The sequence below is a fragment of the Anser brachyrhynchus genome, assembly GCF_964034855.1.
Source record: "Anser brachyrhynchus genome assembly, chromosome: 4".
Lineage (NCBI taxonomy): Eukaryota > Metazoa > Chordata > Aves > Anseriformes > Anatidae > Anser > Anser brachyrhynchus.
The window spans coordinates 13,212,159-13,235,883 of NC_137698.1; the positions used below are offsets into that span (position 1 = coordinate 13,212,159).

Consider the following 23,725-nt stretch of genomic DNA (forward strand, 5'->3'; position numbering starts at 1 on the left):
GCTTATGTAAATATAAGGTAAGCAGTGGATGAAAGGATCTTAATGTTAGATTTTTAGCCATCAGTTGGCTCTGTTACATCTGATAGATTTCCCATCACAGACGATCTGTGTTCTTGCTTGCTTGGATCCAGGCTGGTGCCAAGTGCTAAACAATGACACTATATATCTTTCTGCACAATTTGCCAATTTTGGTTACTTTTGAAGCCTGGTGTTCCCTCTTTGCCCTTGTGAATCTCCCTTATAGGGAGAACAGAATGAACAAAGGACTGATTGCTTTAGCAAAACCTTTAGAGTTGTTTTATTTATTTATTTATTTTTATTTCTTTGGGTCAGTTTCCCCTTTGTTTTATAAACTAGAGTGCTTACACCTCTTACAGTAAATAAGTCGAAGTAAAGATGTAGTAAAAAGTCGGTTTGTTGTTTATCGTGAATGGCTTTTCAGATAATTGAATGAAATACTTTATTGCAGTTCCAGTTCCAGCTATGACCTTAAATAACAAAGGTTTTACTTGCTGCTTGCTATATGTAGGGTGATATTTTCAAAGGCCCTCTCTTGGTCATGCTGCTTCCTACAGAAATCAGTGGGATTCTGCCTGTTACCTCAGATGATCTAGCATTTGAGTAGTGCTTTCAAAATCCTCACCTGCAGAGGATCAGAAATGTGGGCTTCTTATAGGGAAAATTTCAGGGAGTACCAAAATGCACCCCACACCACCAATTCATCTTGCATATCAAACATAGCTACATTTTTTTTTAATAAATTTTCCCTTGCAAAATGTCATAAAAGACAGGTCCATACATCAGATGAATTATCTTCCTTTATAGTTACCAGAAGTGCTTAATTTCTTCTTTGGAATCAAATGTGATATTTACAATTAAATGTTTCTCCCTGACTACTGAGACATCTACTGACACATTTTTCTAGGTGGAAGCACTGCATTAAGATTAAAATTAGTAGTGGTCTTTCCTAGTTTATATGTACCACCATAAATAAAGGTGTTAGTGCAAATTGTACAACTATTATATTTAGGGTATATGGAAATGTTACTGTTTGCTGTTCTTTTGGAAGTAATAGAAACTGAATAATTAAGTTCATTGCAGAGTCCCGGTGGTACTGCCATTACATTTCAGTCTGACTGTATCTGGTGGCGATTGATTTTTGCCAGATGCCTCTGAGCTACCCGTTTATATTTTCTTGATTATTTTAAGTTCAATGTGTATTTAAAAATGCAGAATGTTATAGAAGTTCATCGCCTCAGTTTGGAAACCTACAAATGAGACCACTGTTGTTGAATACAGTCTCTCCAGTCCTGCAATAATTTATGTAAAAGATTAATTTCAGTATCTGTATTTCAGGGGTAGTCAAGTAGGAGCTACTTGGTGAAAAATCATGTAGAAAGTTTCACTTAAAAATCTTTTTCCAAAAACAAGGAACACCAAAGATAAGAAAACTTATTTTGTGGATCATGGTGTTAACATTTTACAGCTCTGTTCATATAGAATCATAGAACGGCTTGGGTTGGAAGGGACCTTAAAGATCATCTAGTTCCAACCGCCCTGCCATGGAAAAGGATGCCACCTGCTCGATAGGTTGCTCAAAGCCCCATCCAAGCTGGTCTTGAACACTTCCAAGGATGGGGCATCCAGAACTTTGCTGGGCAACCTGTTCCAGTGCTTCACCACCCTCTGAGTGAAGAATTTCCTCCTAACATCTAATCTAAATCTCCCTCTCTTTTAGTTAAAACCCTTGTCCTGTCATCGTCTGTCCAAGCAAAAAGTTTCTATCCTTTTTATAAGCCCCCTTTAAGTATTGAAAAGCTGCAATAAGATTACCCCGGAGCCTTCTCTTCTCCAGGCTGAACATCCCCAGCTCTCTCAGCCTTTCTTCATAGGAGAGGTGCTCCAGCCCTCTGATCAACGTCGTGGCCTTCTTCTGGGCCTGGTCTAACAGATGTACATACTGTTGTTAATATAAGTATTGTAGAAAAAAAGTATACTATACCCAATACCCAATCCAACCTTCTGTGGTAAGAATCACATTCAGTTTTCCCTCTAGTATTTTAGAGACTGATACTCTATAATAGGCTATTAAGAAACGTGTTTAATTTGTGGCATATCAAGACAGGCAGATTATAGTTTGACCAATTGCCCAACAGGTGTATTCTCTGTTTTGGTCAGTTGTTACTGATCCTCAGCTATGAGGCATGAAAATAGGGTGAATGTCTCACGTTCCTCATGCTGCTGCCCAAGACAGTTCTCTGAAAAAGCACATTTGTCCTGATTGTCCTAGCAGTTAATTTCAGCAAGAAAGCACTCAAGGAATTAATTAATTTTAGCCTTTCACTCACCCAAACGTTTTATTGTTTAGACATTTTATAGTCCTCTTTAAAAAGAATACATGCTTAACTAGAGTTAGTCTCTGCTCTTTTGCAAGGACGTATGTTGCCTTTAAAAATGCCTTTTGCAAGAATTAGAGGGCCATTCCTTTAGCAGAACTGGCCACCACATGGCTCTTGATAACTCCAAGGCACGATGCAAGCACAGAGACTTCAACTGGAAGTTCCTGGTGAAGTTCCAACCATGTTTAAAAGGTCTGTTTAGTTAAGATCCCTCTTGTAATTTCAGCTGGAAATATCTGGCCTTTGTTTTACTTCAAAAGGGAAAAGAGAAGTGTATGCGATCCATATTGTATAAATATTTTATCCATCGAGAGTTTCTGGTATAAAATGTTTCCTTTGTAGTACCAAGAGAAGCGTTGGCTTTCAGCTGTAGTGCAGTGGCCCTTTGTGGTTGTAAATCACCGTAATGTCTAGTTGTACAATGCTCCTTATTACAAAGGAACCAAAGAAAGTGCAGTCGGTCAATTGGAGTTTGAGGAAGGGGCTCGGGGTTTCACTGGGGTACATTCACAAACAGGTGAGCCCTTGCTTTGTCATTGGGTGGGTTTAGCAGCAGCACTTTTTACGTTATTGGCAATAAACTTGTCCTTCATCTTCAGGAAGGCAGTAAGAGGGATGCTGAGGGTTGTTGTTTAATTTCTGGAAGGTCCAATGAGAGCTTTAGTATCCAGTTTACTAATTGAACTTCAGTCTTGGAGCAGGCCTCTGAACATTAGTCTTGAAGTAATAGTCTGGAGAGATCCCAAAGGATCAGCGTGCACCTTTGGAGACAGACAATGCTAAGGCAACTGCCTATTACTGGAAAAAAATAAATATTTTAATCAGAGATTGTTTTGGGTATGGTTGCTTTCATTGGGAAGGGCTGTTTCTTCAGGGATTAAAGAAGTGCTGAACATTTACTACTTGTTATCAAAGTCAGCTGGAAATAGTCCACTTACTGGCTGAAGCTTCGTTTTCGGAGTTGTAGAATGGCACACATGGAAATCCCAGCCGTTATCTCTACAACACTATTTTCTGCAAAAGAGATGGTGTGTTTTTTTCTCCCATCTTTTGTTGATTGGATAATACCAGGGAGGAAAAGGGAAGGGGGACAAAAGATGTGTTTTGCTGTGAGAATGCCTGGGACCTTTCTAAACTAGACTTTGGGTTAGATGGTGACCTCTATTACCAAAATATAAATAATAATAAAAAAGTAACTGTGCAGAAAATGAGTATGATAATTAAATCTTTTTCTTCTCCAAAGATCAAAGAGACTGGACTGTTGATTAATATGTAACATAAGTCATTAACATGGTAAAATGTGGGAAAAAACAACCTCTTTGTTATTACTACACAGCCTTTTGTTACAGGGAACTGCAAATTCTTTTTGTTCTGATACGTGGTCTATTAGGTTTTCTATTATCCCTGTGTGTGTAGCTCACTGGAAAATACCACACCCACAAATTTAGATATCACATTTACTCTTCCGCATGCATCTCTCTCCCTTACTATTTCTGACACACGGCACTTCTGTGTTGCTGTCTTGCTTTCCCACTCAGGCTGTGGACTGGCTTTGCCTTGCTTGCCTGTTCTTCTTAGACTACATTGAGTGCTGTTTGTTTTTCTCCTAGCAACCAGGCTGCTTTATTGTCTTTGGGTCTAAGAAGAGATTTTTTTTTTTCCCTACCATGAGGTATGAATGCTTAACGTTAACCACCTGTTTTGAAAAATGAATCCAAGTTTCTTCCTTTCTAGTACCAGTTTTTGAGAGTGCCCACAAAAAAAAATACATATATAAAAAAAAAATATATATGTATAGATATATGTATATGTATATCTATATCTACAGTTTCTTCTACGTGGCAAGGTCGGGAGTTTTTCATACATTTTACTTCTATCCAGACTGTTTCTTAATTTGCATCATTTGGTTGAATAATATAACCCTCCTTATATTTTCCAAGCCACTTATACTTAAGTAATCACTTACACTTATCTTCAGCATAAACCTCATTGATTTTATTTCTCATTGAAAACATCAGTAGTAGCAAATATGATCCTATTGGCTTGAAGTCTATTAGAAATAAAATTATATTAAATGTCTTGTGGGGTGTGAAGAGGTTAAGTCAAGGAGAGTCGTCCGAGAAAGTCATCCCGGTGTAAACCATAAATCTGTTTTATATTTAAACTACATGTCACCCACCAGCCAAAAATAGCAATGATCATTAAAACCCAATTTGCAGCTTAACATTAATAGACATTTATTACATCATAACAGATCTGAAAGACAATTAAACTTAACTTTTTCCTAGATAACTTTCTTCTAAAAAAAAAAGTGTTATTCATTTGGCTTTTCCCATTAATTTCATTTGCCAGGGATTTTTTTATTTGATAGGGTGCACGTGCACACAGTTGTGTGCACACGTGTATAGGTGATCTCTCGTTGTTGCTCTAATTCTTTCAACAGCAGTGTATTTTAAATGGGAAAAGCAATTAACCTTGGTTATACTGCCTGTTAATTTCCTAATCAGCACAAAAGTGAAGGAAATTACATTTTCTTAGTGCAAAACAAGAAATATCTGTTACCATCCATTTGAGAAAGGAATAGTAAGCAAGAGCAGAATAAAAAGGCACTGGAGACACATTTTACATACAGGAGAGAGATCACAGCTTTGGCGCTATTTTCACTGCAATCGCTCAGGCAAGTAGTACTTTTTTCCTTTTTATTACTGCATATAGTTAGTTATATACGCACGTAGTGACTGCAACTGGAGTCAGTCAAGGGCTGAGGAAATACAGCAGTGTCAAAAGTACTGCTTCCTATGACAAATGTGGTTTTGACCGCATTTCGTATTTCAGTTCACGCACTGCTGTCTGTCAGGTCCTTGCTGCTGGGGCCCCATGAAACAAGCCGTCATAGAGGCTAGGCTGCCTGCTTCAGCTCAGCATTGCTCATCTCTCTCTAGCTGTTAGTGTCTAACTTTGCTGTTTAACCTTCATATCCCAGCAAAGAGCTATGGGGCCAGCTGGGTTGCGAAGGAGTCCACTAAGAGGTGGACACGAGGCAGTCAGTCTCTTTCCCCCTTTTCCAAACTGCACGATTCACGAAAAAGATTGGTCATTTCAAGAAGCCATCTTTAACGTCTGCCACTTCTTGACAGCAAACAGCTCTGAAAGCATGTGCACCATCCTAAAGGAAGAAAATTAGAGGTGGGATGAAAGGGAAGTGAGAGAGAGCGGAGATACTGAAAATTATTTTAAAGGTTACATCCAGTGACACTGAGGAGTGTGCGTCCTCTGGCCCCAATATCGCACTTCACTTGAAGATGTGCTATTTAAACTCTCATGGAGTCTTCTGTAATTTCTTTTGGCTAATTTGCTTCTTGGAGGCTGTCACTTTCTTGGTTTAAAGCAAGACCCTATGCAGAATCGGTGCCATCACAATTACAGCATTGATAAGACACTCGAATATATTCAGCAGGGCCAGTATGTATGGGAGAGGTGATGCCTCAAAATACAAGCTGTGATCATGGTAGCAAAGGGAAGTTAAATTTATGCGGACCCAGGAGATAAGCTTGTCTCCATTTGCGACGCGTGCACCACATGTTTTATTTGTCACGGAAGAATTGCCCAAAGCTCTGTGACATGCAAATAAGCATTATGAGAGTATTGTCAAACCCAGGCTTTCAACAGCATGAATCATTCACAGAAAAAATTATGAGATTGATTAAAAGTCATATGAATTTTAAATCAAACAAATATGTTGAGTTGTGTTTATTTACCACTGATTTGCTGAGCCACTAAACTGCATTTGGGTCCTATTTTTCAGCTTTTCTCTGTAAGGAGAAACTAACTTGAAAATGAAGCTGAAATTTTCATTATTCCAAGGAATTGCCACATACTGAGAGTCACGCAATGAAATCATGACTGTTGGCAATGCTCTTAGGAGCGTTTGCCTGTGTGTTATTTGCCTCGTAAAGGAGATGTACTACAACCTAATACATTTGAGAAAGATGGCATATGATGTAGGTATGATAAATTTTTAGAATGATCTTAATTCCCCCTCCTCCATCCAAAAAATAAAGTTTTCAGACCATATTTGTAACAACAGTATATTATTTTGTAGATGATTTGTATGTGATAATGAGATGGAATTGTTTCAGGTGGTCAGAAGTTTTAGGATTACCTAGCTGTTTGCAAGGCATATGGGGGGGATTTCTCCTTGACATTGGAGTAGTGGAGGGGAATGACTTGCTTCTTGCAATCTATGAGCTGCTTTAGCACGCGGTGCTTAACCACTGAGACTTACAAAGCTTTTTGTCATCAGTTTTGGGAACACCTGCTGATCTAGGAGCAGTAAAGGAGTACAAATATTTGCATGTTTAACCACATGCTCAAATAATACACTCTGCCTTTTGAAATGTTGTAAGCGTTATCGTATATTTGCATACATTTAGGGACATTGCGAATGCTGTACATTCCTCTTTTAAGTCTGTAATGAAGTATGTTGCAGAGGATAACCGGCAGGTACTTAAAGCGAGAGCATTCAGTAGCGGTGCTATTGTGGTGGATACAATTCAGTACAATTTTTAAAAGCTTCTGGAAAGCATTTCCAAGACTTTTACTTTTCTCTCTGTTCCTTCCCCCCTATCTTCTAATGTGTAGTCACAAGACATGTGAGTAGTTTCACTTTTAGTTTGGTTACCATTTTCCTCTGAAATTGCTTTGATCCTGGATTGAATGGGAAAACCAACAAGCAGCTGATAGCTTAAATTCCCCCTTTGACCTTTGGGAGAGCACAAAAACCTCCCATTTCACCTATACTGAGGAGGAAAAAAAAAAAAAAGCTATTAGATTCAGCTGGTCTGTATTCGAGTGTGCTCCTATCAAAGGCTTGATTAATCTGAAATGAATTAACTCACTTAACACTTGAGAGTTATTTTGCCGTGAATCCTGTAGTACATCTAAAGAGTTCTTTGTCACTTTGAATTACAGCCTAAACAGGTGGTTGATGAGGCTCGGTTTGAGCTGACAGTGGTTCCTTGCTGCCTCTGCTGCTCCTCTTGGGGGAGTGTAAGTAGCACTGCAATGATATTTGAGAACGTAGAATGAGTGTGAACTTATCAGCCATTGTTGCCTGCTTTTAAGGTTTTTAAAATTACTTCTCAAAGTGCTACACTACAGTGCGAGATGTAGAGGAGGAGTAAAGGGCAGAATGCACCTAGGTTTTCAAACAATATGGACAATATTAATGAAGGCATGTGCCATTGGGGACGGAGGTGCAGGTGCTCTTGTCTGAACCCTTGCTTGGGAATGGGGACTTGGAAATATCTTGTTGCTTTGTGCATTTGGGATGAGAGGGTTGCGTAGCTTCCTTCGACGTTTGCAGGCCCAGCAGAGATGTGAGGAAGAATGGGAATAGAGGCTGTGGTACAGAAAGGACGTGTAGACACAAAGCAGGTTGAAGTACAAGCTGGTGCGCCCACTCACCCTAAGATGGGCCACTGGGCTGACTGCCCCGACTCTCATAGCGCATCCATCTAACAAACTTAAACCTGAAATGAAGCGCCAAAAGGGCTGCCACTGTTAATTCTGAGTCACCAAAACTCGTTTTCCTCAATTTTGTGAGATCTCTATCTTTATCAGCATTTGCCATATAGGATGAATCTTCTCCTGGGCTAAACGCAGACACAGAAAAGTTGCCAGACAATCCAGAATTCATGTATCAGTAAGGTGTTCCTGACTTACAAAAATGATCATTGAAAAAATCCATTCCTAAATAACCCCGTCCCTCTGGTGGCAACTTCGGTGGGTGGACAGGAGTGAAGGTGCTTGTGGTTTCATTGAAATGCCACAAGTGCTGCCCTGCTCCCACTGGTTTGTACCATGACATGACCCTTACATGGTGGGTTGCGTTGCTGCCCCTGAAGGTGACCATGGAGCCATATCCTGAGTGGGGAAAGGATTGAAAATTGGATAAAGGTGGGAAGGGCAAAACTCTTCTTTTTTTGTAGTGGTGCAAAAAATTAAAAAAGAAAAAGTGTTTTGCAGATAACTTGTAACCAAATGTATTAGAGCAATAATTCTTTAGTTTAGCTCTTCGTAATGGGAGCAGCAATGCAGGACATTCTCTTACCTGAAAGAGACTTCTTTAACTTTAAATTCCAGTGAATTTATTTACTTCTGAAGAGATTGCATTTTTTCTTTTCTCTTGCTGTGGTTATTTCCCTTCTGTCTTTTCTTAGTAAAATTCTGAAAATAGTTTCTGGTATAAATTGCTCTGCAAGTAGCAAATGCTGAGATGCTGAGAATCGCATCCATGGTTCCAATTTGGCCCATCAGCTTCAAACAGTTTATTACTGCCAAACTTTTGTTCCTGTAAATAGTGGATTTAATCAGTATTTGTTTGAAACATACTTATTTTTTACTTAGTAAGCAACTTCTGCCAAAGAAGGAGATACGTGTAGGAATCTTTTCTATTAAGGAATATAAAGCAATCCTTGCATCAGTGATTTGTAATTTTAAGTTAGTTTTGCTAAACACATTTTCAGGGGAGGGGAGAAAATTGTTTTGAAGTAAAACTGGGCAAGAAAAGCGGTGCATTTCTATCTGGCTTTTGCAAATCAATGTCATTGAAAACACTCCTGCCCCTCCTGTGGCCACACCATGACTGTTCAGAACATGCTGGGTGCCTGAGGAAGGCAGGAAGATTTTGCCGGGCAAGGAGAGGAGTGTCTGGCTTTGTGCAGGTGCAAATGCTCATGTTTGGGCAAAGGCGGTAATTAGGGGGATTTGTGACAGGTTTGGCTCGTGCTGCTCTAAATTCTGCTTTGAATTCAGACTTTGTTCACTCACTAGATAGACTGGTTTCCTTTTCTTTTTCACCCTGTCTGGACGCTGTCACGAGGTGAGCTCAGAAAACGCCCCAGTGTGCTGCTTCCCATCAGCTACCAAATGAGAGCCTTGGGTAGATGTTGAGTTAGTGTATCCATAATACTCCTTTATACATGAATGTCTTGACAAATACTTCATTGCACATCTCTACCTCACAAAGCTGTAGTTTCCTTTGGCTTTCTCCTACCCTGTCAGTACCACTTTGGGTTGGATTTTGGGAACTGTCAGCATGCAAATCAGGTTTGGGTGATGCTTGGCAGCAGATCAGCCCATGATGCTGTCAGGGGCAGCCCTATAGGCAGAAAGGTCATTGAGCAGAAGAACTTTCTTGTAAATTAATGCGAGCTGTGTCATCCTCGTGGTTCAAATCCAAACCCCTTAGGTCAAGTGTAACCCTTAACTCTTTCACTGTGATAGTATATCCCCTTCTTGCATCAATAAATGTAATAGAACTCTAAAGTTCACGGGTACGTGCTCTGGTTTCTCCCTTTGGCTGTACATTACGTGGAGATAATCCAAAGATGAAGTGAATTTTGTTTTGCAAACCTCTTTTTGCATCTCATAAGTGCTTCTTGAGAGAGGTTGTGTGACCGTTAAAAAAAGGTTTGCTCCACTTGTTTTCTATGTAATTGTTCTGCATATTTCATGTTCATGAACACAGTGCGATTATTTGACCATAAAAAAATACAAAACCGAACAGAATTTTGTAGCACTACAATGTGTTTGGTTCATACAGCGGTGCTGAAGTTGTTGAGCAACTTCAACAGTTCTCTATGCATGTTGTGGATTTGGTAGGCTCATGCACAAATCTTAAGAGTTTGAACAAGTCTTTGTAGGAGCAGGCTTAAGGGCAAGGCCATGTCCACCAGTGGAAACAGCCGGACAGGCTGTGTCTCTGGCTCTTTTTACTCTGTTGGGAAAGAACATGTAGTATTGGGACAGACTTTTTACCAGAGTAAAGGGTGCCTAATGAGCTAGTCCTATCACTTCCGTTTTGCACAGGAGCTCTGTGACTGGATAATGTCCCTTCTGGTAGGATGAAATGTTTATTTGCACTTCTGTCAGGTTGCAGGGGATCAGGTCCCCAATTTAGTGTTTGGACTTTCTGAAAAGCAGGTGAATCCTTTTGCTTCCTGAGTCACAGCCCAAGAGACCCCAGAAGAGTTATTGAATTCAATCATGTAGGAAAACACAGGCAGACAAATAAAAATTACTTTAAAGACTACCATGTAAATATTTATTGACAATTATCCCTTCTCTGGGATAGGTATCATAAATCATTTGTGACTTCTTGAGTTTATACCCAAAAAGCTTTTATTGCATCATAATGTTATCTCTTTCTAACAGGTTCAGATTATCCAGAACTTGAATCAGCTTACACAAATAAAAATTAGAAAACAAACCTCCACTCTTTCGCTCCCTGACTGAGTTTTTTTCTTCAGGGCAGTGTACCTGAGATCAGACAGCTTCCCCCTATCTCTGTGTATAGCTTTTCAAATTTTGTAGCACAAAAAGCTTCTCACTTTTAAAACTCTTTATAATGATGATGCTATAGAAATAGCACACGTAAACAATGGCCCGTGGGGTATTTTGATGTACGCTGCTAGTTTTCTATAATATAAATGGAAAACTTCTTCACTATTTCAAAAATATAATTTAAAATCTTCATAGGTCTTGTCTTCCTTTGGAAAATAGGCTTTAAATATTGTCAGTGGCTATTGTCCTAGCTTGAGCAAGTTCCCATTTCTTGCTTGTCTGTAAAGAAGCCACTTGCCTGCATAGTGACCTTGGGCTTTTTAGTCACCACAGTCAGAACTGAGAAAAAGCCTCAGACATTAAATGCTACATTTAAATGAACAAATTACAGGGGGAGACTGGTGAGGAGAGAAAAGCGGGAGAACAAAATTTTGGCAGAGCAAGCAGATATACTTATCAGAAAAAATGCAGCTTCCTTATAGACTTTGGTGCTGAACAATGTGGGGTTTGACTTAGTTGATCAGCAAAGATAGGAGGCAGAACAAAGGCCACTTTGTCATGCCTGAGTTTCAGGAATATATCCACATCACAATGGCATGCAGCATAGTTTTTCATAGAGCTTTTTGGCTCAAACTGGGTTTTGGGTAAGAACAAAAATTGGCAAAAACAGCTTCTTTGCTCAGAGAAGAATAACTTCTGTTGATCAGAGATTTTTTTGAGAGATTTTTAATTAGACCAGTGCTGTGAAGGCTGCAGAGTCTAGCGAGTTCAAAACAGATATGCAAAGTACTTTACAGTTCCTCATATTTTATCATCATTTCAAAGTCAGCAGGGAGCTAAGTCTCAAACTGATGCCATGGCTTAACTCTGTACAGTTGTTGTTTTATTCCTGCCAAGTTTGAGTCACTGTGGCCATCTAGCCCCTTCTTGAGAGATTAAAATGATGGGAAGCTGGAATCCTTTCTGCAATTAAATGAGTGAATGTTTCTATTCAAGCATAGATTCCAATTTCCCCATGCCTTCCTGTAAGAGTGTGGGATGGACAAGAACTGCACTGCGGGGGTGACGGAGCACTGGGACAGGCTGCCCGGAGAGGTTGTGGAGTCTCCTTCTCTGGAGATATCCAAAACCCACCTGGATGCCATCCTGTGCAACGTGCTCTGGGTGATCCTGCTCGGCAGGGGGGTTGGACCAGATGATCTCCAGAGGTCCCTTCCAACCTCAGCCATTCTGTGAATGAATTCTGTGATTCTGTGAGCTCGACTAGATGTGAGCGACTGAGCCACTGGCAGTAACCAGAGATGGTAGCTGCAGGGTAAGTGGGACTTCCAGGCTCTACTTGGCTTCAAAGCCTAGTCCAGATTTGGTGATTTAGAGCCATATAGGAGACCTCAAAGGAGAGGGGATATAGAAGCTTTTAGGCATGTTATCAGCAGACATACTCCCAAACCATGTTGCTGACCTCACTGACTGGCATCTTGGTGAGGGCCTCGACAGAGGGAGTGAAAGGTTTTAGCAGGAAGGAGTAATATGGTGCCCAGCTACGTGGGGAAGAACTGGGTTCAGTTTCTGCCCAAGTCTTCAGGACTGTCAACTTTGGTAAGTTCAGCAAGGTTAAAACCTAACTTCCTTCCCTTGCTCACCATCACTCTGAAGAGGGAACCCCGGTGCTGTGAGGAGGAAGTTGTTGAGAGGCCTCCCATGCTGTTGGCGTGCAAATGTGAGGCCGACCATGGTGCTGCCTGAGTCACGGCATTCGGGACACATGGCCAACGTGCATGGATAACTTCTGGCCAATGCATCGACCTGGGTTAAAATTAGAGATTAAAGATTAACGAGAAGCAGGAGTATTGTGCAGGCATCTTATCCCCTAGGCTGCGACTAATCCATCTTTTCCAACCTAAGAGACTCTATGATTTTAAGCGCGTTGCGCCTTCCATGTGTGCTCACGGGTATGGCCTAGACCAAATGGTGAAGTGAACCCTGGCATCTGAAGTTTGTTGGTTTGCCTACACGCTGGCAAGTTTGCTCTTTCAGGAGCTTGATTTTACTGCTGGGCCCTGTACCTGAGGGTTTTGGGTGGAAAGGAAGCAGCTGGGGTGGAAATTAATCTCTTGCAGAGAAATAGGCCCAGAGCCTCCGCACCAAATAAACCCTTTTCAGCAATGAAATTTCTCTCATTTTTTGATTTGTAAATACACAAGCGTTTCCCAGAGAGTTGCAGGTTGTTTTAGAAGTCCCATGTATGTAGTAGGTTCTAGTGCAATCCGTACGGACTTGTTTTTTCCAGTCACCTTTCAAGCCTGTGGACTCCCTGGTCCCATGGGCATTATGTTCAAAACCACTGCCTTAAGCCCTGCTTTAAGAGGTGAAGTGGAATATTAGTGATGCACAAACTGTCTCTCTTGGAGACAAGTTTTAATTCCTATTGTACATAAAGAACATCTGAAGGGCTGGGGGGAAGATATGTTTGCCTTTACAGCTGTTGGCAGCAGAGAAATGCAGCAAGACTTGATTGAAAACACCTATCTTAGTGTTTTACTAACTACATTTTTTTTCCTTTCTCATTTCTAGGTCTCAGATTCTGGATACTGTCTGTGGGATTTTTTTTTATTACTATTTTTTTTATTATCATTTTTGATTGGCTTTTTCCCCTTTCTCGGATGTGAGTCGAAGGCCAACAGTCGAAGTGCTGGAAGCAAGCGCAGGAGGACGCTCACCTTGTTTTGTTTGAACCCTTGTTTGCTGGGATACTTTCAAGCCCTCCTTCACAGTCATGTGGTCATCACAGCTGCTGTTCTTCACAATGCTCTTAACACCGTTAGCCCATGGTGAGTGAGAGACGGGGAAATTTGCCTGCGGGACGGGAAGAGAGAATGGAAAATAGCAAAGATTATATCTCTACTTTTTCTACCTAATCTGTTTTTTCCAGGATGTTGTTTTCTCTTCCCACTTCCACCCCAAGGTCTTTGAATTCCCAGGCTACGTTATGACTAATTAAGTCTTGAAACAAAGAATTCTGGTCACAGAAAGATTTCTGTTCTTGAGTTTAGCTGCTACAATAAGGCAGACTTTCTTCCTCATGCCCAAGCCTACTCTGTTGGATGTGTGTCACTGTGATTGTCTCTCCTGGACTCTGCAGGGAAATGATTTTCCCTTTTGTGAATACTGTTCAACAGGGGGCTGTGTCCCCCTCTTTAGCCACAGCTCCAGCGAGGGTGGGATCTTAATCACTGTCATGTCAGACCATGAGAACCAAAAACTGTGTAGTTGCCTTTAGCCTGGTATACCGTGTAACCCACCTGGAAGCGCAGAGTCGTTAGCTGTAGCACTGTGCTGATGCAACCAGGCAGCCTCTGAGAGCTGAGCTAAGATCATAAGGCACCACTACTATGCTGTGGGGATATATTAGCTCTCACTCCAAAGTCTGTGTACAGCGTACTGTTGCCTACAGTGTCCATTATATATATATATATATTTAAGTGGAAAAAAATTGTTTATTTTATTAGCCAGGAAAAAATTAAGTGAAATATGACACGATTAATTACTTGGGATAAGACTTCAAGGCCTTGGGTTGTTTTTGTTTTGTTTGTTTGCTCTTGTTTTTAATGTGAGAAACCCCAATGTAGGCCACACAAGTAAATGTCCAGATTTCTTAAATGCTAAAGGGTTCAGGAGCTCCTGTTCTCAGTAATCGATCTCAGTAATCGATCTAGGTTCCTAAATCGTCAGAGCAGAGCTTTGGAAAATTTGGCTAGTTACTTGATGCCCAAATGAAAGGTGAGCTCCACTGAGTATGCCATTTTAATTTCAGTTCAATGGGAGCATGTCTGTAAATAAGATAACTCCTTGGATTTAGCCTGTGTGCCTCTGCATTGAAAATGCAAAAAAAAAAAAAAAAAAAAAAAAGCCTATATGCTCAGCATCTATTGTGTGTGTGCTAAGACTCTAAAGTGAAGTTTTACAGCAAAGAAGGCTAAAAAAAATGAATTCCATGTAATTTACTGAACATATCTATTTCTAGAGCACAACCCGTCTGCGCATATCACTTATAACACCTTTGTGCACAAAGGTTATCTGTACTATCATTCTTCAAGCAAAACTCCTCACTGATTTGAAAATTAGAATGAATAATTAAACTGAGCAAACCAACTGGGGTGGAATGGAAAGAGCTATTAGGAAAGGTGCTCTCCATTCTTTTCCAGGAAAGTTAAATGGTAAATGTTTTGTAAATCTTTATAATTAAACAATATTAACAGTTAAAGCAATTAACAATTTAAACATGCCTCTGGCAGTTCTGTTTTTAAATCAAAGTGCCACTGTAGCTGGAAAATCCTGCATGATAGTTGCAAGAAATGAAAATGTCACAAGTATCTTAAGAGTCATATTGTGCTACAGATGAGCAAATACCAGGGATGTAGAAACTAGGCACCTGGAAATGTTGTTACAGTTGTAATCTTTATGCTTTTCTGCAAAGTAGGTATATGGGGTGGCTGCTGTGGATTTTTTTTTTGTCTGTCTGTCTGTTTTGGGGTGGGTTTTTTTGGTGTGTTGTTTTTGTTGGGTTTTTTTGGTGGCAGTCAATAGTGGTAAATCTGACCCTTACATGTTTTCTCATCCCTGTAAATTGCTAATAAGAGTGCAGTAGAGGCTCCTAGACGTTTTTGAGTATTGGATAGTGAAGACCTTTGGTCTGAGCACAAGGACTTGGAATCAAATTTAGCTCTCCTTGTTTTGTTCTCTAATATTGACCAAGATGCAATTAGCATCTCGGAACTTTGTTCTGTTGCTTTTTGTGAGGGAAGCAGATACTGAGCATGTGTCTGGTTTTTAGGAGTGGTATGTTCTTTATCCTAAACAAAGGGAAAAAACTACAATATAGCTGTGCGTCATGATAAGAGTATGTTTGGTATCAGCTAGCGCTGGGCAGTCAAACCCATTCAGTCTCCCATGGAGAACAAAGGGCATGTGCATTAGAGTTGTACTGGAAGTTGAAATAAATCGTCTAATACGGCTTCCAAGGTTTTGAAATTGGACACTGAGTATCTGATGGCTTTCAGGTACTCTCCCTCACTGCCCTTCCCCTTGCAAGCACATACAGAAAGCTGCATGAAGCAGATGGCAAGACGGTGTCAATGCAGAAGTTGTTCCTTCTGTTCCTTCAACTTCACCTTGCATATAAAAATGATCCATTTAAGCCCTGCTCAGTTTTTCTATTCTAGTAATCCCCTTTCATTATACGTAGAAAGGTTTTGTATTTCGTTTAACGGTATTCGAACATTGGAGTCCCTGTGTCATGGACTGTAAGGGCTCCTGTCCTGCAGCAATTACCTGAGTTGATACAAACTGCTTTTGCAGTTCGTGGCTCACTACATCTCATTCCCTGTTTGAGTTTACACAGTCTCTTCATCTGCAGTGATTGTTACATAATAGATGGATTCCATAAATTATTATTTTTTCCTTTGTTCTTTTTTTGGTGAGAGAGGTGGGACGTGGGACAGGACCGACATTTTTTTAGCTCCCATTTCTGGGGGTGTACTTTGTGTCTTGGGTTATGACAAGCGTTGAGTCAACAGCTATATGACTTCAGTGATCTGCAAAGATGGAAAGTAATCCTCCAGAATACTGCCCTGGTACAGTGCCTTCTTGCTGTTGTTCTGCAGCAGTAATGACAGGCGAACGAGTCTTGAATCCTTGCAGTTTCTTGGTGATTATGTTAATCTACTGTATCCTAAATGCAGAGGCACTGTGATGTCTGGTTTTGCCCAGACTGCTCTGAATCATAGCTCAGAAAATGCTCAAAACATGTGAAATACTTAAGATAATAGCAGATTTGAGTAGTGCATGCTTTCTTTACTGTTGCTCTTTATTTCAGTGGAAAATAGCGTTGTGTGCCAGTGGACCAGTGCAAAAGACCCCAGGATGCTCTCCCCCTCTTTTAAGCTCCAGCAAAGTCTGTAAATCCATCTGTTGAATAAAACTAAACCAGATATACAAAATTAGAGAATTAACTGAGATAGAAAACAACAATGCCCGGGAATAAAAAATAATAATAGTAATAAAAAAACAATACCACCAACAACAAAAATAGCAAATAACAGCAAAGCAAATGCTGTCAGTCTTTGCAAAGACTCTGCAATGGACTCTGCTTTTGCACCCCCACCTCCTCGCTGCTTGTTCAAAGTCTTTTTCTAAAGCACCCAAAAGCCTGGGCTCCCAGGAAAGTGCTGCTTGGCTTGCATCCACCCCATGCACACCTGAGCAAACTGATCCTGTAATGTGTGAATTTCCCACAGGCGTTTTGTGGAATGAGCAGCTGTTCTCATCTTCCTCAACCTTCTTCCCCTTGATCCCAAACAGAGCAGATTTCTCTTTACCGACAAATGAGTGCTGTCAAAGTTCACCCAAAATGAGGTAGACGTGACAGGCAGCAGCTCAGCTTGCGAGCCTGAAGAGATGTACGCTTGCTCTGTCACATTGCTTTCATGCTCATGTGTGGCTGAGAGCTGAGATTTAAAACTTCCAGGCTACTGGACAAAAATGATAATAGAAATAACAAGATTCAAAACGTCATGCTGCTGAGAGCAGGGCAGAAAAGATACTATAAAATGAAATTCTGCATGTCTTCAACCGAGTTACTTATCTTAGGTTTTGGAAGAATGCTGAAGGCCTGTTGTATCCCAAGATCTTTATCATCCCATCAGATAGTTTTATTGTTTATTTTTAGGGATTGTATTGTGCAAATAGTTTCACAACAGCCACCTGAAAGATACAGTATTTGAGGATCCAAGAATGAGGGTTTTTTTGGTCACTGTAATGCTTTAGTAGTCTGATCCAAAATAGAACAACTGCTTGTTACTCCGATTGAAACAATAACTCAAATTGCCCATTTTCTTTTGGGGGTCATTACAAATGCAATCAAATCATCAGGCACAGCTATCTGCCCGTTTCCTCTGCTGCTAAGCCCTTGTCCTGCCAGTGCGTTGTGAGAGGGAACCATTAGCCTCCAGGTTCCTGCCTGAGCAACACCCAGTGTCAGCTGTGGGGGTTTCTTCCTTCTTCCTCTGGGGTCTTCAGTGTGCTTGGGGTTATTCTTTTATGTTTTAACACTGTGTTTGTTAGTGGGTTATGCACTTTATCTCCAGATGATCCATGGGGTTAGTTAGTGATTCCTCTGATTACTTAGGCTTATAAATCTTTTTCTCCATATAAAACTTGATTCTGGGGGAAGGGGCAGAACCATACACTTGTCCAAAGCTCAACAAGACTGAAGCAAAAAAAAGTTAGGTGATAATATAACCAAAGCCAAGCCTGACGTTCACAGATCAGTAGATCTCTAGTACTAGAGTAGTTTTTGCTATTACAGCACGGATAGGCAAGACAAGAGTCATCTGATCATAGAGCAAGGTGCAGGTGTAGCAAAGATTTCAAGATGGGGCTGAACTAACTTGTTTGCAGAGTAGGAAATGGAATTTGAAGTCTTCACAAATCACTTCAGCAGCAAGAAAGAGAGCCTCATCTGGTCTACTGTTGTGCCCCTCTACGCTTCTGCAGCATCGTCCCGATATTTCTGGGAGATGATGATGGTGAGGTACAGCTGTGTCTTTGTGAGAAGGTGGCCCTGGAAGGTTAAGCTGATCTCTCTAGGCATTAGCAGGTCGAGATGCCGAGCTAGTTTCTGTGGGAACAGTGGAAATATTTATTACTGACTAGCACTGGCAGTTGCCTGGTGACAATGATTCTGTTAAGGCAAGCAGCATTATCTTTCTTGGGGGAATATATGATGCTAGCAAGCTGGTCCTCAGTGACAGAGTGCCGTTTAATGTGAGCTGAACATTTGCCTCACTACTATTTTAATACAGTGAAAATGCTGTCACTGCTTAAAATACATACTGTGTTTCTTTTATACTTGTACAATACTCTTCATATAGTCAAAATGAAATACAAGAGACATGTTTTATTAGTTGTGAAATAGCCAAGCTGACTTCCAGGCTTCTGCCTAACTTCATTGTTCTAAAAGATTAATCATCCTTGAAATATTTATAATATTTGCTATTCTTGGCAATTTGTATTACCTGCAGCAGTGCCACCTTTCCAGCAGCAGAACAAGTGATCAAGGAAGGCTTTCCCTGACAAAAGAGGGTGATTGTTCTGTGTATATACTACAGTGCTTTCATTAGTAGGAGTGTACTAAAATCAGGAGTATTAAGTTCTCCATCTGATGACTGACCAATCTATAAGCTGATAGAGGGTGAAATTCAACCTTGCAAAGACTCTATGCACCACTTAATTCTCGCTTAAACCATTAAGCATGAGCAGAGGTCTGTGTGCAGACCCACTTCACTCATTTCCAAATCTCACACTAAATAAAGAAGGAGATTTTAACCTGATAATGGTTGTTTTGCGTGTGTGTGTGTTGTGTTTTTTTTTTCCCTCCATTTTTTTTTTCCAGTGTTTGGCAAGTGCTCATAGCATCTTCCTACATTATGGTAGGAAACAGGATCTTTTTCCATTTTCACTTGCCATTTGCAGTGTTAGGTGCTTGTGCACCCAAGCACTCTTTCCATGCAACCCATAGCCATCAGCACAGCTGTAGTTGCAATGAAGTTGAAGCTGTAGGACTGGAGCTACAGAAGCAGACTAGTGACTAGGGCCCAAATTAATGTATGGAAGTTATCCTTTCCTGTAGCCTTCTGAATATTGATGGCATGGAGCAGCAGGACATGCTCGTTTCTTTGTGGGCTCCAGCAACAGAAAGAGTTCTTGCTCTTATAGCAATAGGAAGTGGGGAGTTGTATTGTCCTGCAGGCCTATAACCTCTGGTGCTCGTTGCGTTTGTAACTGTTTCCTGACAAGGCTGGTTTCTGATCTCTAGTGACCAGCTCTGTGCACTCTGATTTTTGTAGTGTTAATTGAGCTATAAGATGTGACAGCATGTGAATTATGGTGTAGTAATTCACGCCCAGCACATTCAGGCACAAAGATGAAGGCCAAATGGCCTCTGTGCAGCTAAGTGTGAATTATTGTACCATAATTTAATTCCCATTATATTTTACTGGGATTATAAAACTGTTTTTGTTAGTGAACTTCTTTAAGGAAAGTTGTCTTTGAAAACACAGTATTGAAAAGTACAACACAGATCTTGTCACAAAGCAGGATAAGGAGCTTTAGGAGAAGAGGGAAGAAGTTTTGCTGAATCTTGGCATCTATAGGCTTTTAGGTGTATTTGTGTAGTTATTAGCCCTAGGAAATGAATGGGTGTTGTGGTGCAGACATCTGCCATCTAAAAACTGACCTAACACTAGCTATTCATTTCATTTCGGGTGCCGAGCAGTTGCTAAGTAGTATGGCTAGGTTTATTTGTTCCTGACCTGGTATGGTTTGATCTGGAAACCTTAGCTCCCAACCAGTCTCTTGAGCCATCTAATCTCCTTTCGGTTCAGACTATGCAAATGTGCACATCAGAAACTCATTACTGCTGGCAGATTTGGTTTGGGTCCTAGCCAGTGATGAGTGAGTAGAGGATGGGTTGTCTGCGGGAGGGTGAAAAAGCACTGGAGAAACAAGGCTGATGGGATTAATTGCTTAAGGGTAGCTGGGATAAAACTGTCCTATCAGTGAATTGTTTTCAGTGATATGATAAAAGAGCTCCAACATACCTGGGACATCGATTGGTTAGATGACAGGATCTCTGGGGAAGTGCCTGGATGTTTCTTTCTCTCGTGATTCAGGTGAATGTTGCATTTTTTCGTCCACACTGATCCTGGTGTGTCTATTCTGCAGAAAGCCCTGGATAGCAAGCACCATTACCTAGTCCTGTCCTTGACTACTCCTCGTCCTGCCTAAATGCAAAATAAATATGCAATAGCTATTAAAAGTGGACTCTTCCAAGAGACTTATTCTCTGAATCAGTTTTACTCATAATCCCAGAAACTTCTAGCTGATCAGGATATTAGTGGGGCTAGGGCTGTTTCACTCTTGGTGGATATTTGGGTTTTAGGAACATTATAGTGTCCCAGTGAAAAAAATACGATAATGTACTGTGTAAGCCATAACTGCCTGTGATATAATTAGTATGGATTGAGTTTAGGTGTAAGCATTATTTGTAATTAAAAAACCAACAGCAACAACTGATTTTTCACAGTTAAATACATCAGAATGGTATTTTTATACAACTTTTGGGAGTTAATAATCCCAAGCAACCAGCACTAAAAAAAAAAATGTAGTGGGTCCAAGCTGACTGTTAAAGATACAGGCATTCCTTAGCCAACAACCAGTGGTACCATGTAGCACCAGGACTGTTTTCACACCTGTGGCTACCTCTAGACATGAGAGGACAGCTTGCCCCCTGTCCTCCTGGACATGTAGGATACTCCAAAGGGACTGGTGCCAAGATTAAGTAGGGCTAGTGCAGTGGAGAGAGAGAAAGAGGAATAGGAACGGGCAGCTTCCCTTTCCTCACACCATACTCGTACTGAGTAGTGGAGATAATTGCCTCCTTGGTTTGCTTTCACCTATTGCATTATTACCTGAGTGGGAAAATGGAAATCTATGTGGCTCATCGCTAGTTCTAGCTAATACTTTGCTAATATTAAACTTCCTGATAAAGCTTTTATACGGTGAAGATGTCAGGAAGCTACCCCAGGGGATGGAGAAAGCCTGCTGTTCTGGGCTGTGTACAGGGTTTTGATGAATGAGGCTGTGCCAAAAGGCTGTATCTTCTCCCTGGTGCTTGGGGAGGTGCAGGACCTGAAGACAGTTTCACAGCCAACGTAGCTGTGTAGAGCTGGGGCAAAGCCACCTTTCCAGCAGCGCAGGAAGGGAGCCATGGCTAGGATTTGAAAGGGCTGAAAGCTTGCATCTGTAACACGTCTTTTCTGGAAGTGAATACTCCCACAGATGGGATGTCATTCCTGTTTCTTTTCCTAATAACTTCAGCTAAGCTTAAACCACGGGGGTTGGAGAGGGGGAAAAAATTACTTCTGAGGGTTATCTGGCCCTAGTTCTTTCATCCTTAAAGGCTGGGCACAGTGAAGTACTTTAAGCTGAAATGAGAAAAGAGCGAGAATGGGGGAATGAATTATGGCCACCTTCATTCTCTTACCGCTTCCTCAGTTCCTGCTAACCTTCTTCCCCAGGATCGGGGCAAATTTGCTGTTCTCCTCTGTTAAAAAGAGCACCCTTAGCCCAGCACTAATAGCAAGCAGAAGCTCTTTATTGCAAATGAAACTGCTGATTCCCTAGAAGAAATCTTTAACATCCATTTTATCAACTCTGCAGTCATGTTAAGTGAATCCCAGAGCCATCTGATGTTTATTACTCTAGGGCACATTCACTGTTGTTCAGTCGGTTCCTTTAGCGATCACAATTTCTTGAATTGGTTATGTTGTTTGGTAATGTGGTTTCATTTGAATCTGGAAAGGTTTCCTGCTGCTCAATGAGCAACTCATCTGGGAAAGACACTCTGGAAAGGGAAGAAATTAAAAGCGTGTCAGGGCATTTAGATGCTTTCCCTCACTTAGAATTTCCATGATTTCCAGGAAATCGTTTGGTGCCAGGCAGCGACCTGAATTACTCTCCCGGTGCCTGGCAGGACCATCTATGTCCCCTTGTGAATCTGCTCCAAGCCCGGGGATGCTCAAAAGGTTTTCGGCCAGCACCACACAGATGTTGCAGTCTGCCCATCCTAAAGCATGTAGGAGCGGATTAATGTGCTTGTAGTCACGGTGCGGTATTGAACACACACCTTAAACTCAAGGAATTGTACCCAAAGCAATATCTTCTTTAACATATTTCCTCGTGCTTTGCTGTGTGGTGCTGCTTTCTGAAGTGGCTAAAAGTGCTGGGTGCCTTGCTGCAGATCCTGAGGTGTAAATTTCAGATTCACTTAATACTCATAGATGCCAAAGATCCTTGAGTCAGTCTGTGCATTAGGGTGGTTGCGCAGAGTAAGAAGTATGGGATAGATGTATGTAATTCTGGTACTGTTACTGCCTCTTATGTCCTAATCTGTAGAAACTGGAGTGCTTGGTGGGCTTTAGGAGCTCAGTCAAATTGTTTGATGTTCTTAAATTTCCAGAACATGAAGCCATAAATAAATGGCGTGTTAATACAGAATTTTTAGGGCTTGATCCAAATACCATGCAAGTTAGGCATTCTATATAAATGTACTTTGAATCTGGTCTACTCAGCCTGGAGGGCTGGGGAAAGCTGGAGCGTAATGTGGGAGAGATCATACCTTGGGTTTGCGTTTGCAAAAGCTTCTCCCAAATTTTAGTGCTCAGTGAGCTGACCAGGTCGTGGGCTATTCACCTGCCCCAAGAACTGCAGCACTGCACGCAGTCCTTATTCTCAGGGGATGCTGTTCCCCTTCAAGCTCTTATAGGAACAATTAGCAGTCATCAGTGCTGCTGATTCAAATGATTTTTGTTTCTTCTTCTTTTCTCTGTGGCTTTTGTTGCTCAAAGACCTGTCTCCAATTTTTAATTTGCGGTGTTTTAGTTTTATTACTGAAATGCTGGAGGCTGCAATAAGGGTTGATTTAGTATCAAGAGAGCAGAATCTCACGTAATGCTCCACTCTCTATGAGGCTGGAGGGGAAATATGTGTGTTGGTTTACAAGCAAGGACATCAGACTGCCTAGGCTAGCTGCATCGAGTTGGTGTTGAGCTGGGAGCTGGGATCCTTTGGCGTTCAGGGTGCAGATGAACAAACCCACATGGCAGTGGTTTCCCTGTAGTCAGGGAAAACTGGGGTGGTGCTCCACAAAGGCAGTGGTAATCACGCCAGGTTACCTACCATGCACATCTCAAAAATGTGGCATTTCCCTTTTGCTACGTGTCTGCTCCCCTGCTGCAGAGGAGAAGTCGGTACTGGTGTTGACAGGTGGTCCGGTGAGGACCCCCTCTTACTCCTCCAGCGGAGGCAAGGCTGTTCTCTGTGAGACAGATTGATGGCCAAATCCTACTTCTCACTTAATA

At 41.2% G+C, this 23,725-nt stretch overlaps 2 protein-coding genes across 29 annotated transcripts in view; one reads left to right on the forward strand and one right to left on the reverse strand.

Moving 5' to 3' along the window:
- Positions 1-23,725, reverse strand: part of LOC308195067 (uncharacterized protein) — a 1,623,621-nt gene that overhangs the window by 795,154 nt on the left and 804,742 nt on the right. The window lies entirely within an intron of this gene.
- ADGRL3 (adhesion G protein-coupled receptor L3) overlaps positions 1-23,725 on the forward strand; it is a 535,523-nt gene that overhangs the window by 180,620 nt on the left and 331,178 nt on the right. For all 28 annotated transcript variants that reach the window (XM_080591834.1, XM_080591831.1, XM_080591832.1 and 25 more), the window contains one exon: positions 13,320-13,576. In XM_080591834.1, the coding sequence (XP_080447960.1) occupies positions 13,522-13,576 (55 nt within the window). In that variant the 5' untranslated portion in view covers positions 13,320-13,521. The remainder of the gene's footprint in view (positions 1-13,319; positions 13,577-23,725) is intronic.